This window comes from Somniosus microcephalus, chromosome 8 (genome assembly GCF_052327205.1).
Source record: "Somniosus microcephalus isolate GS21.2 chromosome 8, FLI_Smic_1.0, whole genome shotgun sequence".
NCBI lineage: Eukaryota > Metazoa > Chordata > Chondrichthyes > Squaliformes > Somniosidae > Somniosus > Somniosus microcephalus.
Genome location: NC_140994.1, coordinates 146408751 through 146429594, shown reverse-complemented (window position 1 = coordinate 146429594; position 20844 = coordinate 146408751). Strand labels below are relative to the sequence as shown.

At 43.6% G+C, this 20844-nt stretch overlaps 1 protein-coding gene across 7 annotated transcripts in view; it reads left to right on the top strand.

The window, feature by feature from the left end:
• The window catches only part of psd2 (pleckstrin and Sec7 domain containing 2), a 301948-nt gene extending 293072 nt beyond the window's left edge, over nt 1-8876 (top strand). For all 7 annotated transcript variants that reach the window (XM_085995221.1, XM_085995220.1, XM_085995215.1 and 4 more), the window contains one exon: nt 6935-8876. In XM_085995221.1, coding sequence (XP_085851347.1) covers nt 6935-7153 — 219 coding nt within the window. In that variant the 3' untranslated portion in view covers nt 7154-8876. The remainder of the gene's footprint in view (nt 1-6934) is intronic.
• The last annotated feature ends 11968 nt before the right edge of the window (nt 8877-20844 follow it).

Sequence of the window (20844 nt, the reverse complement as noted above, 5' to 3'; positions counted from 1 at the left end):
CGACTCAACTTTGCCAGAAGAACCAAAGAGGCGTTATCCAGACAGAATCAGGAAGCCTCCTCAAAGACTGAACTTATAATTGCTTAACTTCAACCAATGTATCTAGCAACCGTAATTGTAACTGTAATTAGTTATTATTTAGTTGTTAAATGAATGTTATGTACTGTTTATCTAAAAGGGGAGGAATTGTTGTGTATGTACCTTTAAGGGAATAACTGGTCTTAGACTGCAGTACCGGCAGTGACCACCCCTGTATAAAAGGCCCTAGCAGGCTTCTGTAGTTTCAGTCCCAGGTTGTCTCCATTCAGTAAAGACTTGTTATAATCAACTCCTGCAGTCCGTGTCTCAATTATACACGGACATAATATCTAGAAACATGTCACTTGTATGAGAAGAGCAGGGGCATTCTTAGTGTCCTTACCAATACATATCCCTCAGCCAACATCACTAACAGCAGACCATCTGTTCTTTTATCTCATTGCTGTTTGTAGGGCCTTGTTTTGTGCAAATTGGCTGTAATTACATTACAACAGTGTCTATACTTCAAAAAGTACTTCATTGTCTGTGAAGCTCTTTATGATAACCTGAGGTTGTGAATGGCACCATGTAGAAGATGTGGTAGACCCTGAGAAGCAGCAGTAACAGTCCTGGCTTTCCCCATGGAAGGAAAGGGCCTTATAAAGGCCTCCTCATCCTCAATACTTCGCTGAAGTGTCAGCCTAGATTAAGTGCTCAAGTCCAGAGGACAGTGGAAACCAGTGTTGTGCATAACTTGCAGGTGGGAGTTTTTGGAACTCATGAGTGTTCAGACATCATAGATGTAAGAATTGTCTTCAGGTGGACTCGCTTGAACTTACACTTACTGAGTTTGAGAAACAATTGGAGGCCACTCCACGTTATACAACAGCAACAACTTGCATTTATATAGTGCCTTTAACGTAGTAAAATGTCCCAAGGCACTTCATGGGAGCGTTATCAAACAAATTTGACACTGAGCCACATAATGAAATATTAGGATGGTCAAAGAGGTAGATTTTCAGGAGCGTCTTAAAGGAACAGAGAGAGGTGGAGAGGATTCCAGAGCTTAAAAGGAGGAATGGTTCATTGCAGGGGGTGTTGATAGTGCAGCTGGAGAGGAATAGTGAGGCAGAGGAAAGAAATTGGGCGACCATGCAACAATGAATGGAGAGAGAAGGAGGACTGCAGTAAAGACCGTGCAGGAAGTTCCTTGGAGTCTGAAGTTGTCTGATGGGTATGCAGTGCTGGATTTGTAAGACACAGATGAGGACAGAAGCTCAAAAGAGAGATCACAAGCAAAGCCACAGCAGTAGTGAAATTCGTGCCCCCCCCCCTCCCCATGTTAGTAAGGAAACCCCTAGTCTCACGGGTTCCCCCTCCCAGCAGCAGCTAGAGAGTTTAAATTTTGTAGTTCAGTATATTTATTCCAATGGCTTACATTGGTGCATTGTGCTGCTACTAAATCCCAACAAAAACAATTTTTAAAAGGTTATGGGATCATTCATGCAACTGTGGCGACACGCCACTACTGGTCATAATCCACTCACGGCGGCACGGACAGTTTAAGCAGACGCCCCCAGCCGGGGGCCCTATCCTCCAGCAACTTGTTTCCCGCAGGGACAGGCTGCCGGGAGCACTTCCTGTCTGGGGAGTATTTAAGTGGTTGCGCGGGCTTTTCCAGTTCCTCTTTGCCATGAGGTTGATTAAAGCAGTTGTGTTTCACTAACTCGGGTCTCGACTCCCACGTTCGCCGCGGTATCGCAACACTGGTGACCCCGACGCTCAGGACGAATCCTAAGCTAGCATGGCGGATACAAACGCACTCACGGTTAAACTACTGGACTTTTGGGAGAACCTGGCCGAAGCCTGGTTTGTTCAAGCCGAGTCCAGATTCCGGCTGAAACACATTACAGTCGACGCCACGAAGTACGACTACCTCGTCGCCTCTCTCACCTACGCCACAGTCCCCAAGGTTTGGGCAGCGCTGCAGGAGCCACCAGCGGAAGGCAAGTACGAACATCTGAAGGCTGCGCTCCTTAAAATTTTTTAAATGTCCTCTTACCAGCGCAACTGCCAACTCCTCGACCTCCCCGGCCTTGGTGACGCTTCACCGTCGGATCTGCTTTCCCACATGCTGTCCCTCTCGGACGACAAAAACACCGGCGCCCTCTTTCGCACGCTTTTCATTCGGCTGCTCCCCGCCAGCATCCGCCCGCTCATTGTGGAATCTGGCTCTACGGACCTGAATGAGATAGCCGAAAAGGCCGACCGGCTGCTCTCTGCGCAGTCCGCCCGCGACGTCGCGCCCAACCTCACGGCAACGACCACGCGGTCTTCCCGGCCCACTAGGCCCGACCGCCCTACCACTCCGGGTCACTGCTACTACCACACCCGTTTTGGCACTAGGGCCCAACGCTGCATGCCACCGTGCACTTTCAAACCTCCCCCCGCACCGGCCCCCACGATGGCCGCGGGGCAAAAGGGGTCTCTACTGTATGTCACCGACGACAGCACCAACCGCCGATTTCTGTGCAACACAGGGGCCCAGCACAGCATCACCCCCGCCTCCGCCCTCGAAATCCAACGCGGCGCACGGGGTATCACACTGGCCGCAGCCAATGGCTCTGACATCCGCACATATGGCACCCGCATGGTCACGCTCGACCTCGCAGGCCGCCGCTACCGCTGGGAGTTCCTCACAGCCAGGGTCCTCTGCCCACTCATCGGCACCAACTTCCTACGCGCCCACGGCCTCCTTGTCGACATTCCGAGGCACCGCCTCGTCGACATCAACGCTATGGCCCCCATCCCTGGCGCATTTACCCCGGCCCGTTCAGCCGGCCTGACGACCTACTGCCTCGCCAGAGCCACGGACGACTACTCGGCACTTCTAGCCGAGTTTCCCGCCCTCACTAACCCGACCTTTTTGGTCAAAGCCACCAAACACGGTGTGGAGCACTATATCCCCACCACTGGCCCCCCGGTTTCTGCCCACAACCGCAGACTCAACCCGACCAAGCTGGAAATCGCGCGGGCCGAGTTCACCACCATGGAACAACTCGGCATCATCCGCCGCTCCAGCAGCCCTTGGGCCTCGCCCCTCCACATCGCCCCCAAGCCCGGCGGAGGCTGGCGCCCTTGCGTGGACTACCGCCGCCTCAACGGCGCCACCACCCCCGACCGATACCCGGTGCCGCACATCCAAGACTTCTCGGCCCGACTGGCCGGACGAACCGTCTTTTCCAAGGTCGACCTGGTGCGCGGTTACCACCAAGTCCCCGTACACCCCGCGGACATCCCCAAAACGGCCGTCATCACCCCATTCGGCCTGTTCGAGTTCCTGAGGATGCCCTTCGGCCTCAAGAATGCAGCCCAGGCTTTCCAGCGCCTTATGGACTCAGTCCTCCGGGACCTGAACTTCCTATTCGTCTATCTAGACGACATTCTCGTGGCCAGCTCCTCCCAACAGGAACACCTCGAACACATTCGCATCCTGTTCGGGCGCCTAGCCCAACACGGGCTCATCCTCAGCCTGGCGAAGTGCCAATTCGGCCTAACCGAGATCGATTTTCTCGGTCACCACATCACCCCTGCTGGGGCCGTCCCCCTGCCCAACAAGGTGCAGGCCGTCCAGCAATTCCCCCGCCCCAAAACCATCAAGGGCCTCCAGGAGTTCCTCGGGATGGTGAACTTCTACAACATGTTCATCCCCAGTGCTGCAGCCCTCATGAAGCCCCTATACGACTCCCTCCGAGGTAAATCCGGCAAGTTGGCCGTAGCCTGGACCACTGACACGTCAGCCGCCTGAGGTTGATTAAAGCAGTTGTGTTTCACTAACTCTGGTCTCGACTCCCATGTTTGCCGCGGTATCTCAACACAACCATCAATTGTTTCAGCAAACACTTGGCTGATACAATGACAAACATGTAATGTGGCATCATAATGTGTGTCACTCTTCACCTGAAAGAGAAAGGTAAGTTGGTGTTCCAGGTGTAACTCAAAGAGTTAAATTGCAAATGCTAACTTGTCCTTCTCTTTTGGAAGCTAATCAACCAGCTGTCAATTTCCAGCATTTTCTGTTTTTATTTTGCACAAGTGGATCTGCCAATGTGTTGCTCATGGGAAGTCAACACATAGGCCCCGATTTTCGGCTTGTGTGGGGAATGGTCGGATTTCCCCGAATGTGGGGTTTCTGACACACATAAAAAAGTGTCAGCCAGCTCCACGCAATTTTCCCTCAAGTGCCCAATTAATTCCCAGCATGTGGGAAGCCTTGCTAATTGTCCAATTCGAGTCAGAAATCCCCATAGTATGATGTCATCATTCGTGGTGCTTTCAAGGTCCATAGCAAGCACTGCATCCTCTGAAGGCTTCCAAACGAACCATACAGGATGGCAGAGGAGCCTGCAGCAGCTGTGGCCAGTGCCAGACCCCGAGCTGCCTCCAGATTCGACGAGGCTTCACTGCAGGCATTATTGGATGGGGTTAGGGCCCACAGGGAGGTCCTCTTCCCTCGGTCAGGGAGGAAGAGGCCTCCCACTGAGACCAATGCTGCATGGATGCAGGTGTCAGCAGAGGCCAACTCGCTGGGAGTCACCAGAAGAACCTTGGCATTACATCTCTATCTCCTTCCTTTACTCCCCCACAGTACCATCCAGAGCCCCCGTCCTCACTGTGGAGGAGGAAGAGGCTGTGCAGCCAAACTCCTCAGAGGAAGCTCCAACCTCTGAGGGCACAGCATCAGCAGAAGTAAGCACACCCAGCACCAGCGCAGACACTCACACCTCGGGGGGACCTTCTTGTTGTCACCTGGTGTTTCACAGCTCACAAGTGAGCCTCAGCAGATTCTGGAGACAGGGACAGCAGTGGAGAGTCCTCGTCGGAGGGCGCAGGACTCTGCCAGCTCAGCTCAGCTGCGCTGCATGTCGACCCTCTGCCTCTGGGTCCATCCGCAAGAGAAGAGGTGATGGATCTCCATGCACAGATGCAGGAGTCTCTGGCAGGTTTTGTCTCCAGGGTCGCTGCGAGTGTGGAGCGAATGGAGGAGTCCATAGCGACCATGAGCAGAGCCTTTGTGGAGTCATTGGCGCATGAACGCATCACCATGGAAAGGTTGGCAACCTCCATGCAGGAAATAACTCGCCAGGGTACGGAAAACATGGTGAGTGCTCATAAGAGAATGACATCTCTTGAGGAGCGTTGGCCATCTGTTGAACAGAGAAACCAGATCTTCATGGAAGTCCTTCTGAGTAGGACTGCCAGTGCAGAAACGGGTTCCACTGGCCCCCTAAAGCACAGCAAGGTGCTCTCAAGCCACTTCCAAGTGCTGGCCCCTTCTGGCCTGTGCAGCTTCAGGTGAGTGAGCAGCAGCCTGGTGCTCCTGGTGCTCATCCTGCTGTTCCTGGTTCTGCTGCTGCCGCCTCTGCTGTTGGAGATCCTCTAATGCCAGGAAGGGAAGGTACCAAAGGCCTCCCATGCTTCTGGCAGATGCCTCCATTGAGGAGGTGCTGAGTTAGAGTGGTGAAAGGGGCTTCCCAGGAGCTCACACTGGAGAAGTGTGTGAGGCTCCAACTTTCTACAGCTGCTCCTAAGGCTTCAAAAAGTTCCCCCAAGCCTTGATCAACAAGGTCCTGCAGCTTGCAAATGCTGCCTATTTAAATCTCTTCAGCCCTCAGCGACCTGCTGCTGCAAGCAAGCAAGCCAGCTGCTTTCACAACAGCTCTCATCGGCGGGGTTCCCTGCAGGTGTGTTTCATGTGGGGAAAGCCTCAAAGTCGCAACGGCCCCAGAAAATCTTCCTTAACAAGGTGATCATTGGTGATTAGTGCTCCGACGAGCAGTCCTGCCAGCGGTGGCCGGGACTGAAGCGGGTGACGGAGAAACGGCGGTCCGAGAGTCGGACGGGGCGGGGAATCAGGTGGGGGGGGTCCCGACCTGCTTTTTCCGCGATTTTTGGACCCCGGCCGCATGAAAAGCCGCCCGACGGCTGCCAGAAAATCGGGGCCATACAGTCTGTCTTAACCTGTCTCTGTTGTCTTCATGTTAGTGATTTTCTGTGTGCATCTGTCTCATCTTCTGCTTGTCTGAGTGTTTCTGTTCTGTTCTCATTGCCTAACATGCCCTTTCTCACCCATCTGGGAAACTGAGTATATCCATAGTAATGCTTATATAGAACATTCCGATGGAACATGCAACAGACGTAATGATTTTAATAATATATAGATTTATTTAATCTATTAATACATGTTTGTGAAATGGTGTCAAAATATCCCTGAATAGCACACTCAGTTCGTTTTGCATTATAGCAAATAAGATATCAATATTTGTTGTACTTTTTTGCAGATTCCTGGGAGTTTAGAACTCCGTCACTGCAACAGGGACATAGATATTTTCAAATTGCGGTGTGGAAAGTATTGCCTCTTTATATAACCCAACTAATGATTGATAAATTTGATATCATTGGTACTGAAAAATATCAATAAAATGTAGTTTGACAGACGGAGATACACTAGTACATAGTCCTAAAAAACTAGTGATGAGTAAGGTCATGCAGAGGCAAACTCAGCTTAACGAGCAAAATAACTTTTTATCATTTGACAACTCTGTACTGTTCTGATCAAGTTATACATGAAATAGTATTGTAACTTTTTCACTGAATCAAAATCTTTTCAAGGACTAGTTACAATGATAAAACTGTCATAATTGCTACAATTTGGAAAAAAAATATTGAATTCTAAAGTCTGTTTAATATCATTTTATTTTTTAAACATCATATGGATAATATTTTCTGCGTTTTCATTTTTAAGTCAAGACTTAATGAATTATATGAATCATTCTCTATTGTTTAGCATTTTGTAGAATGAAAGCCTTTGCCCTCTGTGTTAAACTTACTCTTGGATTGTAATTTACCTCCACAGAAAAGTCGATATGAAGCATATATTAACCTACTGAAGGCCAAACTAAAGGTAGGAACTGATGATCTGGAAAAAATTGAGGCAATTATTTTCAACATTGAAAATGATGAAAGTTCCTTGAGGAAGACTCAGTCCAGTCCGTCTCTAAACCAAGGACATTTTTCTCTAAATGGCAAAATGGAAAAGGACATTACGGAACAGAAAGTTTATCCCAAGCAATGAGCTATGTAGTTATATGAATTCACGAATTCAGTTACTCTTGTATGGATTAAACCATGGACAAGTTCATAAAGTCATCGCATTTGTTAGTTCTGAAGTGTACTAGGCATAGTATTTAAGATTTCCTTGTAATTTGTTTTTAAAGATTCCACCTATCCTATATGGGCAGCACGGTGGCATAGTGGTTAGCACTGTTGCCTCACAGCGCCAGGGACCTGGGTTCAAATCCGGCCTCAGGTGACTGTCTGTGTGGAGTTTGCACATTCTCCCCGTGTTTGCGTGGGTTTTCTCCGGGTGCTCTGGTTTCCTACCACAGTCCAAAGATGTGCGGGTTAGGTTGATTGGCCATGATAAAAATTGGCCCTTAGTGTTAGGGGGGATTAAATACGCGGGGTTACGGGGATAGGGCTTGGGTGGGATGGATGTCGGTGTAGGGACCGGGTGCTAGGGTTTGGATGATCAGCCATGATCTCGTTGAATGGCGGAGCAGGCTCGAAGGGCCGAATGGCCTACTCCTGCTCCTATCTTCTATGTTTCTATATCTTTAATATTAATATTCCTTAAAATCCTCTATTTTGCTTCCCCTTCTCATCCTCTCACTTAAACTGGTTTGAAAAAGATAATAATGTATAAGACATTATTAAATCTATCAAAATAACATTTTCTTTTTGGTGCTGCAGCCTGGTGTTAAACTAACTCAATTTAGCAGATTTCATTGGTTAGTATGTTTGAATGTCAGTCTTCACCATTGACCGTTCCCTGCATTTATTTAATGCTGCTGTTATTTTCCAAAAATATTTTTTATTGCAGTGAGACATTAAATGGCTGACAGTCTTTTGTAGCATTACTGTCAGCCACTTTAAAGCTGCACTGTATTATAGGGCTTAACAGTTTTAATGTTCCTGGAAAATCAGGCAATAGTTTTATAAAAATGTGTTTTTAAAATGTTGTTTATAAATATCCACATTGTGTATGATAAATAAATGGTTCAAATAAGGGTTCAATTCCTAAATTGCCTGTCAGTATGATTGACGTTATGTATACATGGTAGTTTGCATGCTGGAAATCTGTTAATCTCTGTGGGAAAGGAAGAGCTAGCTTTTCGCATTATTACTGCAATTTTTTATTTTTAATCTCTAATATTCAAAGTTTAATTTTGCATATTAGCTTGTTTATTCCCCGAATGACTGAACTACTAGGTCTAATTTTATTTGGGAAAGAAATAGGAAGCTGTATCTGTATTTGACTGTTGTTAAATTATTGTCAAATATTGTACAGAAATACTGTTGCATACACAAGTATAATTTTGTGTATGGGTAATGTGAACACTGTTAAAAACAGTTTGGGATAACTATGTATACTTCTCCATTTTTCCTTATAAGAAGATAGTTTGCTTGGATTGTGCTCAGAATACATAGCAGTTGTAAGAAGGTATAGATTTTGTTTCTTTAAAAAAAAAACTGATATCTGGCATCAAAGGAAATACTGTATCTGTAATGGTGCTTCTTCCACCAATCGATTTCTTTATGTGCAATATAATGTGTGTGATGGTGGTATTAATCAAATCTGTACCAGTATTTTTACCATGCTAATATGGAAATTATAGCTTCTCCAGTATTAGGATCATTATTATAATGTTATATACATATTTGTTACAAGAATACAAAACAGTAAAAGATGTTTTGTTACAAACAATACGCACACAAAATAAACACAATGATATGTAGCCGGATAATGAAATTTGCTTTTTATTTCATTCTGAGAAATGCTTGACCAAACAAACCCATGAAGTAATTGGCAGATTATATTGTCGGTTACATAATATCTACTATTAATTGTATTATCCTTTCCCCACTGTGTTACATTTTTAATTCAGACTAGCAAACAATTTTGTTCTTTAGTTCTTAAATATTTTACAAATAGCTTCTGAAAGCACTGAAGTTTGTTATTTGTCTGAAAAGATCACGATTAAATAACACGCTTATTTTCTATAAGTATAGGATTTTCCCATCCACTCTCTCAGCAGCAGGTCTGCAGCTCCACCAAGTAAAGCACAGAAACAGAAGTATCATAAATTATGTTAGTGTCAGAAAAATCACTTTTCAGATTGCGACCATATGATGATCATTAAAGAGCAATAGGGGGCATAATAATACATGTAAGTCTGTCTGACTGTGGTGAAAGTGCCGACAGTGGTGGGTGCACTCTAGTATTAGAATTCTAAAAGTTCTCTGCATTCATGTCGAAAGGAAAATGGATTGTGGTGAGAAAGAGGCTAATTTAGAGACATTTTTTAAACATTGTGTCAGAGGTATCTGTTACTGTATGGCAGCAATGCTATTCTTCTGCTGCATTATTTAATAACACTTTCAAAGCTTAGTGCGAATATCTATTTTAGTAAATCCACCTTGTTCATGTTAGTATTTTGTATTCATCCAGGGATGTAGTATTACCTGGCACATGCTTTGACATTTCATTCACCTTCTCTATATTAGATCTAGATTTTCCAGCTCTATATGTAACAGTTAATTGCTATTCTGAATTGAAGTGAATAAAAAAACACTTAGCTGAAATTATAACACTGCCATTTTTTAAAAGGTACCTCAATTTTTACTTTGTATTAGTTTGATCTTACTTGCATAATGTACCCTGCTCATACAGACCAGACTCTGTTTCAAGGTGAAATAAAATGATATCTTCCATAAATATGCAATTAATAGATATAATAATTATACCAGAAATTCCGTTCGCAGGCCTCCAGCGGGCGGAGGGCTGCGATCTTGAAAAATCTGCGCCAAGACCAGAGGGCTCCCAGGAGGTGCAGAGTTCTGTTGCTGGGCCTCTTCAAACTGCCGATGCGCAGGGCCCACGTATCCCAGAGCCGCAGGCGGTTCGCAGTGTCCCTGGGATCATGTGGGCCATGGGGAACCAATCAGAGAAGGGAATCTCCCTTCATACATTTGACAGGAAGACCTGTCCAATATATGAATGGAAATCACTCCCAAAACACAGTAAAACTTTAAATAATTTTTTTTTTAATCACATTTTTTAAATGAATTTAAATTACATAAATTAAGTATTTTAAACAAAATTTTTATTTTTTGAAAAAAATAATTAAAGTTTTTAACAGGACTAAAAATAAACTTACCTTTCTTTAAAGTATTTTTAAACGATAAATCAGTGGAAATTTTTTTTTTTTACTTTTTTCAACTCTTACCTTGGTAAAAGCAGGCCTTACACCTGCTTTTCCAGGCGCAAGAATTGTAAGTGTTTTCTGCGGGCGGAGGGTCTCCAAAAAACGGAACTCTCCCCCTGCAGAGGCCCTGCTCCAGGGCAGCCGGAGGATCTGTCAAGAGCTTTCTTGATAGATCAGAAATGCCGGTTTCCAGCGCATGCGCAGTGCATGCCTGAAACCGGCATTTCTGTTGGCCCGACAGGTGAGTACACAGCACGTACACACCCGTAGGGAATGGAATTTCTGCCTCATAGAAAATCTGCAAGGGAGTGCATCCTAACTGCTGATCCCACCAAAGTTTACGGGGTTCAAAGGGCATCCGTTTATTAACATCAGTGGCAGCTGCCCATGCCATTAGGGCGCGTTAAGAGTGCCCACTTGTTTCCATAGGCTGCAATTTGTGGTGCAATGTGCTAGTCCCGGGGAGTGGGGAGGTGGTCCGGGCCCCTCCCAGGAAGATCTTTGCCCCCTTTGTAAAGGCAAACATTAAAATAAAAGTCAATTTTTCTTCAGCAATCCAGTCCAAGATGCTTACCTGGGCCCCAGGTAGGATGTACTGCCGCCATTTTTGGCAGGCCAGTTTGCGTGGTCTCACCTCTGAGAGCCAGGGACGTGGGAACTCCCGACATTGGGAATCCCCAGCCCTGCTGGCCTTGTATGGGCTAGGCAAATGCTCTGCCCTTTCCAAGGCCCATGGAATTTCCCATGTAAGACAGGACCCAGAGTTACAATGGAAGTATACTGCAAGGACTATGGATTTTCAGTTACATAATAATTTAAATTAATTTTGTTTACCTTTAAATTGGTGGTATTTTGTGGTAACAAAGGTTCAAACAGAGCTGATTGATAAACCAGTTTGAAGCTACACTTCAACAACTCAATATCATAAGTTGCAAGTTAAATAACTGCATGTGAAATTTGACTATTTGCCATGACAATATAACTTATGTTATGGAAAAAGCAATCTAGCAATAGTCTTATTTAATTTCAACACAGGCAGTATGACTGACCAGCATTGGCACGAGTTATATAGTTCCTCTGTTGTGTGTTCAATGGCAGTTGGTCAGAAGTGACTCCTTTACGACTGAATTTGTCATTTATTTCACCTTCAGTAGGGTCGATTTTATTCTGTAGGCACCTAAGAGGGGACAGTTGCTTGTAATTTTTCCTCCCTAAACATTTATATAGTCAGTCTGCATTCAAGGTACAGCCCTCCATCCTCCGCCCCCCCCCCCCCACTGGGTCTTGTGCCTAAACATCAGGCAGGAAGTCAGAGCACAGCTGTGCCCCTGGCTACTGTCATTGGGTCCTTCTGGCGGCTGCTCTCCACAGCACTTAGCAGGCCCGCAGGCCTTTAGATCGTCCTAAGGGGTGCAATACATAGGATTACAGAGGATATACAGCACAGAAACAGGCCATTCAGCCCAACCAGTCCATGCCGGTGTTTATGCTCCACTCGAGCCTCCTCCCATCTTTCCTCATCTAAATCTATCAGCATAACCCTCTATTCCCTTCTCCCTCATGTGCTTGTCTAGCCTCCTCTTAAATGCATCTATACTTTTCGCTTCAACCACTCCCTGTGGTAGCGAGTTCCACATCCTCACCACTCTTTGGGTAAAGAAGTTCCTTCTGAATTCCCTATTAGATTTCTTGGTGATAATCTTATATTGATAGCCCCTAGTTATGCTCGTCCCCACAAGTGGAAACACTCTCTCTCTATCCACTCTATCAAAACCTTTCATAATTTTAAAGACCACTATTAGATCACCCCTCAGCCTTCTTTTTTCAAGAGAAAAGAGACCCAGCCTTTTCATCCTTTCCTGATGTGTATACCCTCACATTTCTGGTATCAGCCTTGTAAATCTTCTCTGCACCCTTTCCAGTGCCTCTATATCCTTTTTATAATATAGCGACCAGAACTGTACGCAGTACTCTAGTGTGGTCTAACCAAGGCTCGATACAGGTTTAGCATATCTTCCCTAATTTTCAATTCAATACCTCTAGAAATAAACCCTAGTGCTTGGTTTGCCTTTTTTACTGGCCTTGCTAACTGTCTCGCAACTTTTGGTGATTTGTGCATTTGTACGCCGAGATCCCTTTGTTCCTCTACCCCACCTAGACTCGCACCCTCCAAGTAATAAGTGACCTCCCTATTCTTCCTAACAAAATGTAATACCTCACATTTATCTGTGTTGAACTTCATTTGCCAATTATATGCCCATTCTGCAAGTTTATTAATGTCCTCCTGTAATCTGTTACAGTCCTCCTCAGTATTGACTATCCCCCTCAATTTGGTGTCATCCACAAATTTAGAAATTGTGTTTTTGATTCCAAAGTCTAAATCATTAATATAAATTGTGAACAACAGTGGCCCCAGCACTGATCCCTGTGGAACACTACTACCCACCTTCTGCCACTGTGAATAGCTACCCTTTACCCCTACTCTCTGCTTTCTGTCTTGAAGCTAGCTAACTATCTATTCTGCTACTTGTCCCCTGACTCCACATTCTCTGACCTTGTTCATCAGTCTATTATGGGGTACCTTATCGAAAGCCTTTTGAAAGTCTAGATAAATTACATCTACTGCATTACCATTGTCTACTCTCTCTGTTACCTCTTCAAAAAATTCAATAGCATAGATGCATTTAAGGTGTAGCTAGATAAGTACATGAGGGATAAGGAATATGCTGATGGGGTTAGATAAAGTAGGGTGGGAGGAGACTTGTCTGGAGCATAAACACCGGCACAGACCAATTGGGCTTAATGGCCTGCAGCTGTGCTGAAAATTCGATGTCATTAAATTTTGCTGACCCTACTTCCCCTTTAGCCTGTCCCCAGGACTCATGGATCCCCTGGTCCGCTAGCATCTCAGAGCAGGTCTTTGTGCCAAGGTTCTTCAGGTGCCCCTCTGGGAACGCCTCCTCCGACCTTATTAAAATACTATGCTTGGCAGATGGCCAAAAAAGACACAAGCCCATTAACATACCTAGGAGAAGCCTCAGGGGCAGCGCAGGCCACTGCCCCATTTCCCCCTCCTTTGTACCTGGGGTACACCAATTTCCTCAGGTGCAGGGAAGAGGAAAGTCTACCCAAGTATTTCTTCTTGGGTTATCTTGTCTGTAGTAGTTCTAAATTGATGGAAGGTAACAATTTTCCTAAAACAGTCACGAAAGGGGATTGCACTTTGTTAATACACCAACCACCCCCGCCCCCCGTACACATCACTCACTCTGAAGTACAGTCTGAAATATATGATGTGATCATCTAATTTTGAAAGTATAACTGGTACATAATTAAAACATAATGGCCTAGGCTTTCTGCAGACCTCTCCTCTTGATTGAGGTGCACCTGTGTGGGTAGCGGTTGGGCAGTAGGACTTCTGCCCGGCACAGTGATGCAATGCTGTCCTCAGCCGACATTTGAGCCTGAGGGCCATTATCATATTGGAAGCTGCAAAGTAGCTATCATTTGGATAAAAATTGGGCCTCCTCTTGGCCCAAGTGTATGCACAGGTTCTGACTCTAAATTGATCTTTTTTGTCCCCATCCGTTGATCATTGAATACTAGACATTGGAGCCAGTTTCAAATAATGCAAGCAAAAATGTATGCCCATTGAACATATGGGTGGCGTATTCGGTACCGACAGAACCAACCTGAGAAAACGGTTCATATGTGGCACAGTAGGTTCCTGAGTATCTTTCCGCCCACAATCTGCAGGACAAATTAGTGGGGGGGGTGCGGGGGAGCAGAAAGCCGAGGCCTATTCCTCCTATATTAAGCACAATAAAATTGATGTGTAAAGGAATGTTGGGCAAAGGTTATTTAACTCTGTTATTTGAAACTGTGCTTGTAATGACTGATCTAAGGAATACTTGCTCTTTTTAATGGGGTTTTTTTCTCTTGAGGTTTGTAATACCTTGAGTATGTTTATGATGACTGTCGATTTTTTTGTATAACCATGTGTTGATAATTATTTCTGTTTCTCCAAGTTAACAGATTTTGGGAATATTTGAATGGCACTTTATTGCTTTCTTCTCATTTATATTGTTAGCAGATTGTGTAAAGGTTTACTGTTATTTATTACTGCTAGTTTTGATTTGATGATGTCAACTGTTGGTGCAAATTGTCAAAAATTTGCACTGTATAAATTTTCACGTTTTTAAAAAAAGTATATTTTGCATTCAGGAAATGCACATTTGTGGCAGCATAAAATGTATTTTCTATCGTTTTCATTATTGTTTTAATTTATTAACTGTAAGAGTAGAGTAGAGAACTGTATAGTGGCCAAAGTGAAATTATTCACCAAAAAGTTAATCAAAATTACGTAGTCTTGTTAAAGGAACAAGACAGATATAATCCTCTGAGAAATCTAATTGATGGTGCTTGCTATTAAATAAGAATGCTTACTGCACTTAGGATTGCATTGTTTGTTTTCATAGACTGATTTATTATAACTGTGGATGTTCACATAAAAAGAACCAATTGTATACATTGTGAAGTATATACATTTACCATTTTGGATTTTACCAAATGGCAAAGTAATCATTTTAAAATATCGATCACTAAAATAGTAGAAACTGCATGAAATGCAGCACACGACCCTAATGGTGATATTGAGTCAAAAATCTTGATGAAATGTTCCATTTAATAGTAAACTTGCATTTTTACATTTTCAAATATGTAAACCTGGTGAGGCAATTTTAAATGCTGTTATTCTTCCATGATTGTAAATGTTTCAAAAAATTGTGAAAGTTTATGTAATTGTGTTATTTAGAACACTCTCTTTAGAAAGTAAAATAATGGTAATACAGATTAAAGAAATGTTTAATTTTGTTTTATTCTTCCAAGTAATGAATGTTGTGCAGATAGAAATGTGTGTGTGTGTGTGTGTGTGTGTGTGTTTAATTTGCACTGAGAGAATCTGTTATCCACATTACCTATTCTGCATTTTCTGGTATCTACAAATACATTTGTTTATGTAGATGATTTAATAAAATAGCAGTTACCACACAGTTAATATGTAATATCAAAAGTCCTTTATTTTGTATTGTAAATGGTTATTGGTAAAAACAAAGTTTTGTTTTTAAATATATATAATTTGAAGATACCTCCTGTGTTACATTTTTAGAATGTACTGGCTGTGCTAGATGTGCTCCTATCTAGTTATCCAGCAAGTTAAACACTTATTCAAAAATAATTCTTCGTGAAACCGTTTGCTGTTTTGAAGCTTTACTTGAACAAATTTGTGAAACTGTAAACAAAGATAAAGTATGTTTTGTACATAAACTGAGTACTATACATTCGATATTACATAAGATATAAACATATTTACAACAGTAGAATAGACTAATTGTATAACTAACTAACATTTGGACTAACTTCTGCAACTATCAACTATTACTTTTTATAAACATATTATTGTCAAAATACTACTCTGACAACGTTGCTATTATGCTAACAAACAAAGATACTCACAGATATTGCGCTTGGCCTAACATATGAAATCAGATTACATTGGATTGTGAAATCCTTATGGAATCCTCCATCACTGCCAGGTTCTTCCTGGAATTCTACTTCCTGGGATTCTACTTCCTGGGTTACACAGGAAGAAAGGTACGAAGGTCAAATGACCTCTCACAGGAAGAAAGGAACAAAGGTCAAATGACCTCACACAGGAAGAAAGGAACAAAGGTCAAATGACCTCTGTTTCATACAAACACACTGCTAACACAATAACAACCACCAGAGGGTGCTACTGCATGTAAAAATGTCCAGAATGTCACATAATGTCCAGAACATAGAATATAAACATTATTCAATTGTGTCTTGAAATGTTTATTTAGTTCATGGGCCTAAATAATTAGATTTCAAGACAACATTATAATGAGTTGTTACAAATCCGGGTCTACCCTAGATGCTTTCTCGGATTCAGTGGTACCCCTTCTTCCTGTAAGCAGTCTGAATGTCTTAACTGTGTTATATGGTTAACATTGCCCTATATCTATTTGTACAACAGAATGAGCCAGGGATGTAACAATAGTAACCCTTCATGACCTGAACCAGATATTTGTGTCTGTTGCATGTGTGCTGCTTCAAAGTCTCTGAAGGCAGACCGAGCAAAAATATGATAACACAAAGCCAGATGCAAATTGATAAACTGTGGAATCAAGGGATGTGGAGATAAGGTGGGAAAGTGAAGTTGAGGTAGATAATCTTAGTGAATGGCGGAGCAGGCTTGAGATGCCGTATGGCCTACTCCTGCTCCTAGTTCTTATGTTCTTATGTTATTTCACAATGGGTGAATATACAGTTCATCATTTATGATTGGACTCGATTTTAACAGTACAACTTTGTGTACTGATACAAACAAAGAATACACTATGCTTCCTCTGCCTCGTCATCTTTCTCCAGGTCTTCCTCTTCCTTGTCTCACTGCTTCATCTCCCGCTTGATGTCCTCTCCCATTATCTCCTCCAACTGGGCGTGGACTTGTAGGAAGGATAGACAAAAGGTTAGAATGATGCAGCAAGTCCAACCTCAAATCCAGTCTTGGGTGGTTGGCTGCCCAAGAGACTAAACAAGGGGCTCTTTAACTCACCTTGTGACGTGTTGATGCCACTGACCTTGGCATGCACCACAGGCAAGGTACATAAGAACATAAGAAATAGGAGCAGGAGTAGGCCAATCGGACCCTCGAGCCTGCTCCGCCATTCAATAAGATCATGGCTGATCTGATCCTAACCGCCAATCCACTATCACAGAACCATCTCCTGAATCTAACAGAATTAGACACACGAAATAGGAGCAGGATCAGGCTACACGGCCCCTGGGCCCGCTCCGCTACCCACAGGGCCATGACCGATCCGAACCTAGACTCATGTCCAAATTCCTGCCCGCTTCCCATAACCCTTAATTCCCTTTACTTCTAGGAAACTGTCTATTTCTGTTTTAAATTTATGTAATGATGTAGCTTCTACAGCTTTTTGGGGCAGCATATTCCATGGACCTACCACCCTCTGAGTGAAGTAGTTCCTCCTCATCTCAGTTTTGAAAGAGCAGCCCCTTATTCTAAGACTATGCCCCCTAGTTCTAGTTTCACCCATCATCGGGAACATCTTCCCCGCATCCACCCGATCCAACCCCGTCACAATCTTATATGTTTCAATAAGATCGCCTCTCATTCTTCTGAACTCCAATGAGTAGAGTCCCAATCTACTCAACCTCTCCTCATATGTCCATCCCCAGGATTAACCGAGTGAACCTTCTTTGTACTGACTCGAGAGCAAGTATGTCCTTTCTTAAGTATGGACACCAAAACTGTACGCAGTATTCCAGGTGCGGTCTCACCAATACCTTGTACAACTGAAGCAATACCTCCCTATTTTTATATTCTATCCCCCTAGCAATGAAAGCCAACATTCCATTGGCCTTAATCACTTGCTGCACCTGCATACTAACCTTTTGAGTTTCGTGCACCAGGACCCCCAGATCCCTTTGTACTTCAGTACTTTCCAGTTTCTTGCCATTAAGATAATAACTTGCTCTACGATTTTTCCTGCCAAAGTGCATAACCTCACACTTTCCAGTATTGTATTCCATCTGCCAAATCTCTGCCCACTTACTTAGCCTGTCGATGTCCCCTTGCAGGTTTTTTATGTCCTCCTCACTCACTACTTTCCCTCCCATCTTAGTATCATCTGCAAACTTTGATATGTTACACTCGGTCCCCTCCTCCAAATCGTTAATATAGATTGTAAAGAGTTGGGGACCCAGCACTGACCCCTGCGGAACACCACTAGTTACTGATTGCCAGTCTGAGAATGAACCATTTATCACAACTCTCTGCCTTCTGTTAGATAGCCAATCCTCTATTCATGCCAGAATATTACCCCCAATCCCGTGATTTTTTATCTTAAGCAATAATCTTTTGTGTGGCACCTTGTCAAATGCCTTTTGGAAGTCTAAATACACTACGTCCACTGGTTCCCCTTTATCCACCCTATACGTTACTTCCTCAAAGAACTCCAGCAAATTTGTCAAACATGACTTCCCCTTCATAAAACCATGCTGACTTTGTCCTATTAAATTATGATTATCCAAATGTCCTGTTACTGTCTCCTTAATAATGGACTCCAAAATTTTACCTACCACAGGTGTTAGGCTAACCGGTCTATAGTTTCCAGCCTTCTGTCTACTGCCCTTTTTAAATAAGGGTGTTACATTAGCAGTTTTCCAGTCTGCCGGGACCTTTGCCGAGTCCAGGGAGTTTTGGAAAATTATTACCAATGCATCCACAATCCCTACCGCCACTTCCCTCAAGACCCTAGGATGTAAGCCATCAGGTCCAGGTGATTTATCCGCCTTGAGTCCCATTATTTTACCGAGTACCACTTCCTTAGTGATTTTGATCGTGTTTAGCTCCTCCCCCCCTTTAGCCCCCTGTTTGTCCAGTGTTGGGATATTCTTAGTGTCTTCTACTGTAAAGACTGATGTAAAATATTCAGTGTTTTTGCCATCTCCATATTTCCCACCATTAATTTCCCGGTCTCATCCTCTAAGGGACCAACATTTACTTTAGCCACCCTTTTTCTTTTTATATAACTATAAAAACTCTTACTATCTGTTTTTATATTTTTTGCTAATTTACTTTCATAATCTATCTTCCCTTTCTTAATCAATCTTTTTGTTATTTTTTGCTGTCTTTTAAAGTTTTCCCAATCCTCTATCCTCCCACTAGATTTGGCTACCTTATATGCCCTTGTTTTTAGTCGAATACTATCTTTAATTTCTTTACTTAGCCACGGATGGCTGTCTTTTCTTTTACACCCTTTTCTTCTCAGTGGAATATATATTTTTTGGAAGTTGTAAAATAACTCCTTAAATGTACACCACTGATCATGTATCGTCTTACCCTTTAATCTATTTTCCCAATCCACTCTACTCAATTCCGCTCTCATACCTTCATAGTCTCCTTTATTCAAGCTTAGCACGCTTGTTTGAGATCCAACCTTCTCACCCTCTAATTGAATATGGAATTCAACCATGTTATGGTCACTCATTCCAAGGGGATCCTTTACTACGACATTTTTAATTAATCCTGTCTCGTTACACAGGACCAGATCTAAGGTTGCTTGCCCCCGGTCGGTTCAGTTACATACTGCTCAAGAAACCCATCCCTAATACACTCAATGAACTCATCCTCAAGGCAGCCCTGCCCAATTTGATTTGTCCAATTAATATGATAGTTAAAATCCCCCATAATTATAGATGTTCCCTTATTACAAGCCTCAACTATTTCCTGATTGATACTCCGTCCAACAGAGTTGCAACTGTTCGGAGGCCTATAGACTACGCCCACTAGTGTTTTTTTCCCCTTATTATTCCTTACCTCCACCCAAACTGTTTCATTATCCTGATCTTTTGACCCAATATCATTTCTCTGTATTACAGTGATTCCTTCCTTTATTAACATAGCCAACACACCTCCCCTTCCTCCCTGCCTGTCCTTCCTGATCGTTAAATAACCTGGTATGTTTAATTCCCAGGCATTGTCACCCTGCAGCCATGTTTCTGTAATGGCCACAAGATCATACCCATATGTAGTTATTTGTGCCATTAACTCGTCTATTTTGTTACGAATGCTACGTGCATTCAGATAGAGAACTTTCAAATATGTTTTGTGACACTTAGTTCCTGCTTTTGCCCTTTTTATTACTTTGCCTTTTACTCCATACCTTCTGCCCCTTCCTGACACGCTCTGGATTTTAATTTCCCCACTGCTACCTAAGTCTATGACCTTCTCTGTTGTCATTTTTATTATTTGCTCTCTAGGAACCTCCCCCCACTAGTTAGTTTAAAGCCCTCTCTACAGCCCTAGTTATATGATCCGCCAGGACTCTAGTCCCAGCACTGGCCAAGTGAAGCCCGTCCCAACGGAACAGCTCCCTCCTGCCCCAGTACTGGTGCCAGTGTCCCAGGAAGCAAAACCCATTTCTCCCACACCAGTCTTTGAGCCACGCATTTAACTCTCTAATTTTATTTGTCCTAGCCAAATTTGCTCGTGGCTCAGGTAATAATCCAGAGATTATTACCCTTGTGGTTCTGCTTTTTAATTTGGCCCCTAGCTGCTCAAACTCCCTCAGCAGAACCTCCTTCCTTGTCCTATCTATGTCGTTGGTACCAACATGGACCACGACAACTGGATCCTCCCCCTCCCACTCCAAGTTTTTCTCCAGTCCAGAGGAGATGTCCTTAACCCTGGCACCGGGCAGGCAACACAGCCTTCGGGACTCTTGCTCTCAGCTGCAAAGAACTCTATCTATCCCCCTAACGATACTATCCCCTACCACTACAACATTTCTTTTAACTCCCCCCACTTGAATGGCCCCCTGCTCCACGGTGCTGTGGTCAGGTTACTCATCCTCCCCGCAGTCCCTGTTCCCATCCTCACAGGGAGTAA